Here is a 12,063-nt window from a genome sequence, read left to right on the forward strand (position 1 = left end):
AGAGACTACTGTACTACAGTAATTTCAACTTAAAGTTTATTAAATTATAAGTTTATAATTGAATAAAATTTTAACATTGTTTACTGTGTTTAAAAATTGTAAAAATTTAAATAAGACTTTTTTATTGTTTACAATTTACATTATAACATTTGATACTTTTATTAAAATAAGCTCCTTCTGTTGTGATCGTATACCAAGTAGAGTAGTTAGAAACCTTAAAATGCGCTCAAAAAGGTGTATAATACCATTCTATATAAATCATTTCAAAATATTGCTTGAATTAGTACACAATTTATTTGTTTTACAGGCTATCTTATATAATCATTCGATTTACAAGATTTTAAAATACTACAAAAATTTGTACGCAATTTATTTGCTTTAATAGCTATCCAACCATTTAATTCTTTTTTTTTTCAGAAAACGTTTTCAAACTTTGCACAGCTAGTTTTTTTGTTTCCAAAAATTAGACATATTTTATTATCTTTTTAATTTCAATACTATGAAATTTAAAACTGAAAACGATATTTTACTTAAACGTTTATTAATCTAAACTAAATTTCTTTATTAAAATAGTCTAACAATATGTAAGTGTATTATTCTAAAAAAATACAATTTTTTTCTGTCCACTGAAATACTTTATTTGTTCAAACAAAACAAGAAAAAGGTAAACACACGTAAAACTAAAAATTTACACTTAGGGCTTGTATCTTTGTTCCGAAAATTTTTAAACGTAATATAAGCTCTGTCAAATGATAAAAAACAGTCGAAAAAAATAACAACTATATTTTGTCAATAAAGGAGGAACTTTAAACGTTAGGGTTCGTACAATTAAAATTCAACACAAAGTATTCTATTCTACACACATGTATTTTTCAAGATTTATAATTACAAAAAATCAAAAACAAACTACTTATTGCCATATTTTGTAGAAATTCTAATGATATATTAGACGTGTTTCCACAGTGCAACACATATATATATATCTTATAGGCACGTCTAAATTTTTATACATAATAAAAATTTTGCTTTTTTATTAAACTATGCACAAAATGAAATATACAAAAAAAAGTCAAGCATTTAGAATTTTTTAAATACTGTTTTTTTGTAAAAGCGTTTTATGCTGTTGATAATTAAATTACCACTTAATTTACAATAAGTTAATTTTGCACATTATTGTTTTTGATTGGTTTTTCAACCAAGATAAGTCTACTCTTACAAAAAACATATTTGTAATAAAACTTTGCATATACTAAATTACAACAGAGATGACTAAACCAAACTTTCGTAGGTATAAAAGCAACAAAAAGTTAGCACACATTTTAAACTTTCTTGAAACTTTAAATAAAAAACCAAAACAACATAAATTGTTTAACAACATACAAAAATAACAACTTTCTGTAATCGATAGTGGACAGATTTTCAGGGTGTATAAGAAACCCATTCAAACAAAAAAAGCAAAAATTAAAATAACATTTTGGAGCGGTGACAGGGTTCTATGGTATGGGGGTTTTGAGTTTCAATAAAAAATCGGCCATTTTGTATCATTTATAATTTCCTAAAAAGTTTTTTGGCCGGAAAAGAAAGTACATTTTGCTAAAGCCTAAAAAAACTTGTTTTACACAATGATAAAAAGTGACAGTGTTGCGTAGACATTAGTTGCGTAATGACGTCATTCGATACGTCATCAGTGCTTCACGAAATGAAGAAAACTCGGACCTAATTTTCTAAGTAAAAGAAGGAAACTATACAGAAAGTTTAAAACAGTTTGATAAATAAATGTATTAAAAAGTTTAACTATAATATGCAGAATACTTTAAGTTTAATTAATATTACACTCATGCATACATGCTTAAATATATTACGTAAATATATAGTATTGTATAAATTAATGATAGCTAGCTTATACGGTTATGTTATTGTTGTAAGCTTGTTTTTCTATATACGCACACTTGTCTACAACATCACACACTTATCATAAATATGTATAACAATAAGTCTAAATTTTAAGTATATATAATTAACTAGCCTCTATCTATCATAAATATCTTTAGAAAAATTAAACAAAAGGCCTCAAAAGAATTAAGTAGTTATCGGCCAAAAGGATTAAATAAGGGTAATGTTTAAGGTTTCAAATCAAGAGCGAAAAAATCATCATATTAGTGGTTAAAAATATAAGTTTGACTCGTGTTCTTTTTTTTTACTCATAAGCACAACTGAACACCACAATAGCAGGTTTTTGAATCCAATAGATTTCAAAAAAGAGACAGAATACTGAAAGACAAAAACTTAAATTTAATCTTTAAATTTAAACAGGACTTTTTGTTCAATTTAGCAAATGGGGTCTTCATATGTAAAAGTAGTCGAGTCTTCGGTAGAACGCAACGAAAACGTTAAAAAAACAGGTAGACCCTGCTCGATGTGATACTAAAAGAAAATTGCGTCTATCTGAAAATAAATAGTAGTAATTTGTAAGCTGTCTAAAATGTAGTTGTTATGAAAATTACTTAACAGTATGCAGGTACTTTAATCAAAATTTATTAAAAACTTAAGTTTTTAAGTATATGCTTTTGTCTAATATTATGTCGTTTATAAATGTTCTATATTAGAATATAAAACTTACTTATACAAGTTTTCTATTGGGCAACCGCGACAACCGGAGCCTGAGTTGAGCTGGTATGTTGCACATTAGCACCTTTTTTGTCCTCCTGGGTTGGAGTTATTTGAAGTGGGTGCATGTGAAATGGTGGTGGAACTTGCATGTGACCAGCAGGTGGAGGTGGAATCGGATACTGTATAACATTTATATTTATTAAAATAGCAACTGTGATAAATCTAATCTAAGAGCTAATAAAATAGGCAAATTTGTACAAAATGAGTGCCTAGTGTATTTAACTTGTGTGAAATTAATGACAATAAAATGGCGACAATTCAGGAATACACGTCTAAAGTTGAAGCTTACTTTAATCTTTGAAATTAATTGTTTTAAATTGTATTATGAAAGAAAATAGTTCATGAAATCACGCTCCAAAGTGTTTGTAAGAAGAACGATGTATAAATATAACTTTAGGTGGGTATTTTGAATGCATTATCTGGTTGCACGCTTGATTGATTAAGCTGCGTGAACTTTGCTCGCTGCAATGATGCTAGCAAAGTACAACTTAAGCACTTATCTGACTTTACTCGATTTGCAACAGTAAAACTTGGCTCAGTGTTTATCAGAAATGAATTTAAGATGTAAGTTGTAACTCAACATGATCTTTCTGAATTATTCACATTTCACTTTCGATTTCCAATGTTAATACGGTTTCTTTTTAAAAGCTAAGAATTGATTTGTTAATGATTTGAAACATTTGGTTTATAAAAAAAATAGCAAGTTTTTAGTTTTTGATAAATTTTAGTTTTATATTTTTATATTTTAAATTAAAGTAAGTTAAAAGGGTTTGAATATAAATAACGGAACGAGTAAAATATCCAATTAAGCATAATTAAGCCAAAAAAAATATTATAGAATTGAAATGATAACAAAGTTATATTTTTTGTTGTATATAGGTCTTTTTTACTTTTAAAAATTGTTTTGCTTTATTGTTTTGATTTACACATTTATTTATATATGTTTATAATTACGAATTGTTTTTAAAAGCATAAACATTAACTTAAGTTTAATATAGTATACTTTTAATCATTCTAACTAATTTTTTTAGTGTTTCAGTTTATAAAACCTGTAAATGCTTTTAGGTATAGTTTACTAACAACTTTTATAAACACTTTTTTTACACTTTAAAATTATATATAAAAACTACTTTTTCCAAAATATAAAATTAAGCGTCAGCATATATTTAAGTTGTTGTTTTTTTTCAAATATTTAGTTTTTTTCGATACAAGTTAGTACAAACACTATACAGCTAAGGCTCAAAATAAAACTTTACAAGTTATTATTATTAATTTGCAACAGCTGTATGCGATTACAATTGAATTAACTTTGCGCAGCAAATAGCCAGCGACTGTTATAATGTAGTCTTTTAAAAAAGTAGAGTAGCGTTGTAGAGAGAAGGCAAAGAGAGAGAACGGCACTCTTATTTTTCACTTTTTTGCCTGGGCAAGTTTTGAGCAGAGCCAAGTGAAACGTGGCTTGTAAGTTTTGTGTGATCTCTGCTTTATTTGTTTTTCACTAACTGTAGGTATAATCTATAGCTGCCGCCGTATTAATTGGTGGTGGTACGACAACTTAAATAATAATGTTGTAACACGATGAGATTTTATCATTTTTACGCTTGTTTCTCGTGTATCCTAGTTAAGCTCATTTATGTCTATTTTTAAACTGTTCATACTTGACTAATTGCACACGTGTATCAAATTGATTCACATTACCTTTAGTTGGTTATTCTATCATAATTAAAGTAGAATTCTAAAAAATTTTTAGAATAGTGTTTTGTGAACTTAGTATCAAATATAATAAACAGCTCTAACAAAAAACTTTTTGTATTAAGTTTCTTGTGCACAAAAACAAATGCTTCATGCAACAATAGAAACTCTTTTTACCTAACGTTTTTGAGCATACTTTTGTTTTTTACGTATTAAAGTCCTGGTTGCAGCCAGAACAAAGTGCAAATATCTTTTTGTGTAGAAATATTAAGCTATTAGTTTAAGTAATGCAGTTAGAACGAGCAAAAAAAGATTGCTTAAAGGTAGTATTAAAGTTTTTTTAAGGCTTGTAGAGATATGCTTTAAACTAAACTCTGCAAACGTTTATAATTTATTTGATTATTTAGTTACAACAGACTTTTTTTTGGCTTACTTTGACATTTTTAGATTTGTTTCCTTTTATCTACTTTTTATTTGAACAAGAAAACAAAACATTATAGATTACTTGTTCATTTTATAAATAAAATTCTAAAAGCTTATAATATATTTTTTTGCTATAAATAAGTAATGTCACAAAAAGTTGCATACCCTTATTTTTTGTTAAAAATAACAAGTATTAATAAGTATATAAATTTTAGTATCAACAAATTAAACATTGTTTTACAACTTACAGCAACATGGGGTGGTGGTCCAGCAATGTGAAGCTGTGCAAACTGCTGAACCGGAACAGCCGGTCCGTGATGAACAATATTTGTAGCAACGTGTCCATTATCCATCTGTGGGGCCGGGTAGCCCTAAGAGAAAATTTGAAATTAATATAAAGTTATTAAAATTCTTTAGATAACTTTTTTTTAATATTAATAAGACCCTCCTTAGTTGAATACACTCAACAGTAAATAATAAAAGTCATAATAAATGCTAACGTTAGCTTAATATACATAGTTTAATACACTTATGTTAGTAAAAAAATAATAAACTTTTCGAAATTATGTTAAAAATATATAAAAAGTACACATTAATATGTTGTACAAATAAATAATTTTATCTTAAGTTTTATATTAAGTTTATGTCAATACTGTTTAATAACTATAATTAGTACCATTAAAGTCAAATTACTAGTTTTAATTAGACAAGTTTATTACCTGACTGCCGTGCTGAGGTTGCAGCATGTACTGGTGATTCATTATCATGTAATGAGGCCCGTTGACCTGAGGCAATGTTTTGCGAAAATTAAGATAAAACGTTAAAATATTTTTGAAAAGAAATTGAAAAATAAAATAAAACTAACAAACTGCGGGCTCGTGATTGGCATCATCACTCTATTAGGACCGTTTCTGAAAATTATTTTTAAAGTAAGTGTCATTTTCGACTTCAGAACATATAAATAATAGCTTCAATGGTTATTAATTACTTAAAGATTAAACTTTACCTTTGTGGTTGATAGCTCATGTGTCGAGCACCAGAAGAATAACCTTCAAATTGGTAAATTCCCTGTTCGTTTGGAAATGCACGGGCAATCATTCTCGGATGGTTCTTTTTCTTGTTTGCATTTCCATCAGCAAACTTTATCATCAATGGTTCCGTGCATTGTGATTTGTTTACTGCAACAAATATAATTAGAGAAACTTTCCTGCTTTTTTTAAATTTTTAAAAATTTTTTAAAGATTTTTAAAGCTTAATTTAACAACTTTAAGTGAAAGTCAAGCGTAACACGGTTGCTAGTATGTATAAAATACTTCTGTAGTAGTGAGAAAAAGCCACTTACAAGTACAGCCAGATAGTTCATTCATAAACTTTCCATTAATACGAGCTATAATGAGCTCACATTTTTCCTTTGATTCCATTCTGTGTTAAAATTATTTTTGTAAAAGTACTGATTAAAAGCAAATGTATTATTACAAACACTTTTATTTGAGTTTTAAAAAGTATTTTTATCATTTATAATGGAATGAAAATTACCTTATTAATAAAGAACGAAACCATTTATAAAGTATCTACCAAATTATAAAAAATACAAAAATCAAAACTGATCTGACTTAATCTTAACTTTATAAAAACAAAAAATACCTTGCAAAACCGACTCCTCTAGAAAGACCGCTAGAGTTTTCACGTAGCACTCTTGTCGAAACGACTGCTCCATATGGCTTTAGAATACTTTCAAGCTCGGTCTCAGTTGCGTCCCTTGGCAAATTGCTGAAGTACAAATTCGTTGGATCTTGTTCTTGTTGCTGTTGGTTAATTGTTACTTATTACAACCGGTAAAGTAGTTACATAACTAGAATGCCTAAATTCGACCTTATTCTCTTTACTTTCATTTAAGCAGATTGTTCTGTTTTAAATTCTTAATAGTTATTTAATAATAAAAAAACTTTAATTTGATACATTTATTTTTAAGCCAAACAAGTAAAGGTTAACGTGCATACTTTTCAGTATCAATATACTTGAAAGTTTTCTTGAATTTTTGTAATTACAGCCATTTATTAAAAAAGTTCATTTTGTAAATCTTTTAAAGATATGCGTTAAAACTAAAAAAGGTTTTTGTGCATTAGCTTAGCATGTAATTTAAAGTTTTATAATTCATTCATTTATGAAAAATAAATACAAATTTGCAGCTTGAAATGTTTAATCACTGCTATTGTATCCGGCATCTTTAGCAATATAACAGTATAAAGGAAACGCATGTAGGTAGCAAATCACACATCCTGTACTTTTTTACATGAACAAAAAGCACGATTTCTGCTGCAGAAAAAAAGTAAACAAAATGGTAAGATAGGAAGCTTTATAACTTGTTTACTTTATTGCTTTTTGTGTATATTTTACAATTTAAATTGTTGTCATTGTTATGAAAAAAAACTAAACGATACATACTGTATTTCTATACACATGCACTACTGTAAAAGCACTTAAAAAGAGGAAAAAAAGGAACTTTAAAATCAAATTTTAAAAACTGTTATGTTGCTGGCTGTTTTATATACGATAAAATCTAAAAAATAGAGAACGACTGTGAAACAAAGCAAACTTTTGCAGTGTTGAGAACAACACAGGCTGCATTAGCTCAATCCACTTACAATTTGTGAGTTGTTTTTATGATATTAATAAAATGTTACCTGTTAAGCGTCAAAAAATAAGCAAAGGGCTGTCAAATAAAGCTTGGATAATTTAACAAAGTATAAAGGTAAAAAAAGACCACAACAAATCAACTTTATTTAGAATTTTACAGTTCGCTACTTTACGCGTCGTTATTTATGTGCCGCGTGGAGCTTTAATGCTGTTGAGTTACAATGCTTTTTTTTTCAATTTGCCCTTATTGAACTTGTTTACGCCAAATCTGGACACGCAATAGCAATTTTATTTGTTTTTTTATGATAGAAAATCATATACAACTACTTTTTAAAATTAGACAGAAGATCAAAAAATTTAATTTTTTTATGTCTACTTTTCCATTTATACTAACTGTTTCATTTAATTTTTAAAAGCTTTATTAAGATAACTACAATTTAAAAATTAATACATCCTTTCAGTAAAACAAACTGTATTTTTGCTTAAAAATTTTTCAAATATTATTGATAAACAATTATTACTTCCTTAATTTGTTCGCCTTTATTTAGTTTCACCTTTTTTCTCCATACTTAATCTTACAAGAAATATTAAATAAACTGCTTATTCTTAAGAATAAAAAACAGTTAGAATTAAATTTAAGATTTAAAAATAAACAAGCTAAGCAGAAAATTCAAAACTTTGAAATTGATAAATTATACTTTTTTAAGTAAGTTTGTTCGTAAAATAAATAAAAAGTCTTGGTAACTAATTTAAAGATTCTAATCTAGTTGAAAAAAAACAAATTGTTATTGTTTGTAAATCGAGTCCTATCAAAAAGTATCAAGCAAAAAAATATATCAAAAACTGTATAAACTTTCGACTTCGAACTTTTTTGTATATCATTACTAATCAGACTAATTGTAGTAAGAAATTTTTCATGTACTCAAGTTTTAAAAACATTTCTTAGGCTTTTTTAATCTGCCGACGTTTTATTTTTATAAACTAAGACTTGTACATTTTTTAATGTAAGTATAATGTATTAGAATTATGTTTTTCGGTATAGATGTTACATTTATAAATCGTAAAATTTTGAACAACATACATAGGTCTTTCCTACCTTCGCCATCTGGGCCTGGATGTTAGCTGATTTCAACATCTCAACAGCTTTTTGAGCAGAATCCGGCTGTTCAAAATCTACAAAGCCGTAACCTTTAAAATTTTACAAAGATTATTTTGTGAAAGATTAGATACTTATGAAACTAAAAAACAAACGAGTACTATTATATAGTATAATTTTTTTTTTTTTTTTGTACCAAAAACGAAAGTAATTTTCCAAAATAATTTTTAAGTGATTTAGGTGTTAAAAAATCATATTAACCCTTAAATATAAATTTGTATTATAAGAAAAGCTATACAAAAAGTAAAAATAATTGTAATTATCTTTGAAAATAAATAAATTTATTTTAATATTATGTTAAAGTAACGCAAAACTCTCTGTAAAACTCTATCAAAAGTAAACATTTGCTTGCCAAATAAAGTTTTTACAAAAAACCTCAACAGAGTGCTTGTTTAGAAAAGTAAATGAGAATGAGGTGATTATATTTTACAATTTAAATTACAAAAAACGTCAACAGTTGCACTGTGAAATCGCAAGGAATATTTTCAAAAAAACTGAAACAACCTTTACAGAGTGAAGTAGCAGGATCGATTATGGCTTTTGTTGATGTAATTTTTCCGTATCTAAAAATTAACACTTTATGATAAACAGGAAAATAAGCTGCCTCATGTAGTAATAAATAATTACGTTCATTAACTGTATTTTTATATTTTTAAACTTTAATATTTATAAGTTACACAAAATTTCCTTTACTGGCAATAATTATTTTTGCCTCCTTTTTTTAATTTTGTTATTCACTATAATTATACATGTAAGTAAATAATTAACTAATTTAAATCATTTTACCCTTTTCTAAAGTTCTAAACATAAATTTTAAAACTGAATGTAACTTAAGTATATTCTCAATTTTTGTTCAAAGTTTGATGCTGACTTAACATAGTTGTCTAAGTATTATTAAACTACTTTTGTAAAAGCATTTAACAGTATTAAAATTAAAACTAAAGTTTTAATTTCACATTTTACAAAGCCTGGAACACGGAAGTATTTTTAATGTGAACTTTTTAAGTTTTGATTAAAATTATATACAAACCTTTGAAAAGATATTCATTATATTCTATAGGATTATGTATAAAGTTTTAATATAATGATATTTTTAGCTTGACATTTAAAACATAGGAAATTGTTAGTTTCTGCTCTACGTAACACTTAAAATGATCCTTAAATGATAGAAGAAAAGAAAAAGTACGTTAAATTTTTTATGGACCGCTACCCATGTAGAACATAGCTATTTAAATGTCATATAATTTTAAGAAAAACTTATCTAACATTTAAATTCAGATTTTACTATTAAGATAATTAAATATTTGATACAATTTTTTTTTTAATTATACTTCTTTTACAAAAGAAGCAAGTTTTAGCTTTAGAAAACTGTAAAACTCATAAAATAAAATAAAAATTCCACAGAACTTTGATATATACAAAGCGTTAAAATCTACCCCTTGCATAGTTGAAAAAGAAAATCGTCATTGCAGTCTTGCGCAAGTCCACGAATATAAAGGTTGGTTTTGCTCAGAAGTTCCTGGTTCTGACGATTGTTCAACCTGCGCTGCTGACCAACGTTAATGCGCTGCTGTTGATGCTGTACACTTTCGTTGATTAGTTTAACCTAAAATAGTTTTTTTTACATTCAATTGATAAACATAGAATATTTATGTAAAGTTAACTAAGAAGCTTGGGTAAGCTTAAAAATATAAATACACATGAAAATATATATTTTAAATACCTCTTTGTCGTTGATTGATTCGCTTTGTTCTGTAGTTGCAGTATTCTTAATGTTCTCTACGTCATTACTCAACCCATTTGAAGTAGTTCCGTTTACTAGCTGAGTGTTCTCCTCATTTTTTAAAGATGCACTCACTCCATTCTGATGAGTTCCGTTTGTAATGATACCGTTTTGCATTTTTTCGCTAGTTTCAGATGCAGTCTGTATCAAAATTGACTTTGAAAGTTTACGTAAGTTACACAAAGCATTAAAATAGAATTTCAATACTTATAACTATTTGATATACTTTAAATCATTTTTAATGAAAACTAGATAGTTTAAAGTAAATTTTGAATAAGTCAAACAGATAGTTTTAACATTTTGATTTTTATATCAAACAAAAACACTTTGCAGCACTTAAGAAAATGTGAAATAGTTTTATTTTATCAAATAAAAACTAGGAATTAAGTTTTTCAAAAACCTAAAGTCTATTATTCTTTATTATGAACTACTTTTTGCCATTAATAGAAATTTTAAAATATATAATAATATGCTACAATTAAACAAGTTTTACTAAAAATCAAGATATTATATACTTTTGATATATGTTTTTTATTGAGTATTAATCAATAATTTGTTAAATTTATTACTTTTGGTTCAATAATATAAAACTAATAAGTTAAAAAGGTTTATAAAAACCATCTTTAATAACACTATTGGTGTTTTAGTAAATATGATATGAATTTCTATGTGATAACATTTTTACATACATCTTTAAAATTCTATAACTTTAGATATTATAATTAAGGATGTGTTTTATAAGGTTTTTTACTACTTAAAAATACCTTTAGGTTTTTTTTAATTTAACTATATTTTCATTCAAACGTTGTACTTAATAAAGTAATTTAAAAATATGTTAAAGTCAGTTTTAGAAGAATATCATTTAATACCTTTAAGAATAGTTTTATGTAAAAATTATAATATGTTTTTTTTCTAAATAAGCAACTTATCAAAACTTATTAATAAGGTATATTAAGACTGTTTATGATAGTAATAGAAATGTCTCAAAGTTAATTACGGTATATTAAGTTTCAATTAAAAGTTTTGAGTATATTTTTTACTAAAAAAGACTTTTTAAGCTACAAGTTAGAAGTTCAGATTTAAAGCTTTACTACTGAAAGTAAAATTTAAGAGCTAGTTTAGTCAAGTTAAAATTGAATTAAAGAATGTTTAAAAACTAACTAATAATTTATTTTAAATGGCTTTAACTATTTGCTTTAGTCAATAGTAATGTAAATTTTATTTATCAAAAAAAACTAAATTGTAAATATTATTTCAATATTTAACTATAAGTACTATTTTTAAGTTCTATGTTGAACAGTTGTAGAAAACAATTATTTTTCTATTATCAGTGCTTTAATTTTTATTTGTAGAAAACACCGCTGTTTTTCTATAAATAAACTAATTTTTAACTTGTTAAACTGTGTATTAAACAACGCATACAAATGTATATTAACTATTTTTTAAACTTTTTAAGTAATGCTAATTTAAATACAGTAGTTTAATAATCTTTGTAGTTTTATAGTATAAAATAAACTCGATACTTAAATTAAGTACAACATACCTTGTTCTTAACAGTGTATGGACCCATTTTTCTTATAAACTTAAAGTTATTTTGATGATCTCTCCTTGCAAGTAGTTAATGAAATAAAACTAAAACAAGTTATACTGTACTTTATTGGACACGTATGCAGAAAAAAGAAGTTCTCTCGCTGAACAAGGT

The 12,063-nt window shown here is 26.0% G+C and overlaps 1 protein-coding gene across 2 annotated transcripts; it reads right to left on the reverse strand.

The window, feature by feature from the left end:
* Positions 1 to 2,177: 2,177 nt before the first annotated feature.
* On the reverse strand, positions 2,178 to 11,976 carry LOC145845883 (RNA-binding motif, single-stranded-interacting protein 2-like). Of its 2 annotated transcripts, none has more exons than XM_082952901.1 (13): positions 11,905 to 11,976; positions 10,302 to 10,502; positions 10,015 to 10,184; positions 9,083 to 9,141; positions 8,519 to 8,610; positions 6,430 to 6,590; positions 6,128 to 6,207; positions 5,792 to 5,963; positions 5,651 to 5,696; positions 5,505 to 5,570; positions 5,034 to 5,156; positions 2,621 to 2,789; positions 2,178 to 2,445 (listed from the first exon to the last, which is right to left on the reverse strand). In XM_082952901.1, exons 1-12 carry the CDS (start codon positions 11,929 to 11,931, stop codon positions 2,634 to 2,636), a joined length of 1,353 nt encoding a protein of 450 aa, XP_082809027.1. In that variant the 5' UTR covers positions 11,932 to 11,976; the 3' UTR covers positions 2,178 to 2,445; positions 2,621 to 2,633. The 2 variants fall into 2 exon arrangements, with proteins under 2 accessions (XP_082809027.1, XP_082809026.1); XM_082952900.1 differs by having other exon boundaries at positions 8,504 to 8,610.
* Positions 11,977 to 12,063: the final 87 nt, after the last annotated feature.

The sequence above is a fragment of the Thalia democratica genome, unplaced genomic scaffold, assembly GCF_965202585.1.
Source record: "Thalia democratica unplaced genomic scaffold, ktThaDemo2.hap1.1 HAP1_SCAFFOLD_196, whole genome shotgun sequence".
NCBI classification, from domain to species: Eukaryota; Metazoa; Chordata; class Thaliacea; order Salpida; family Salpidae; genus Thalia; species Thalia democratica.

What these genes read in the sequence shown, in the direction of transcription:
- LOC145845883 (XM_082952900.1), bottom strand. Translation starts at nt 11,931, where the DNA reads ATGGGTCCATACACTGTTAAGAACAAG. An exon ending in CATACACTGTTAAGAACAAG is followed by an intron (nt 10,503 to 11,904) that starts GTATGTTGTACT and finishes ATTTTGATACAG; the next exon opens with ACTGCATCTGAAACTAGCGA. An exon ending in TGAACTATCTGGCTGTACTT is followed by an intron (nt 5,964 to 6,127) that starts GTAAGTGGCTTT and finishes TATTTGTTGCAG; the next exon opens with TAAACAAATCACAATGCACG.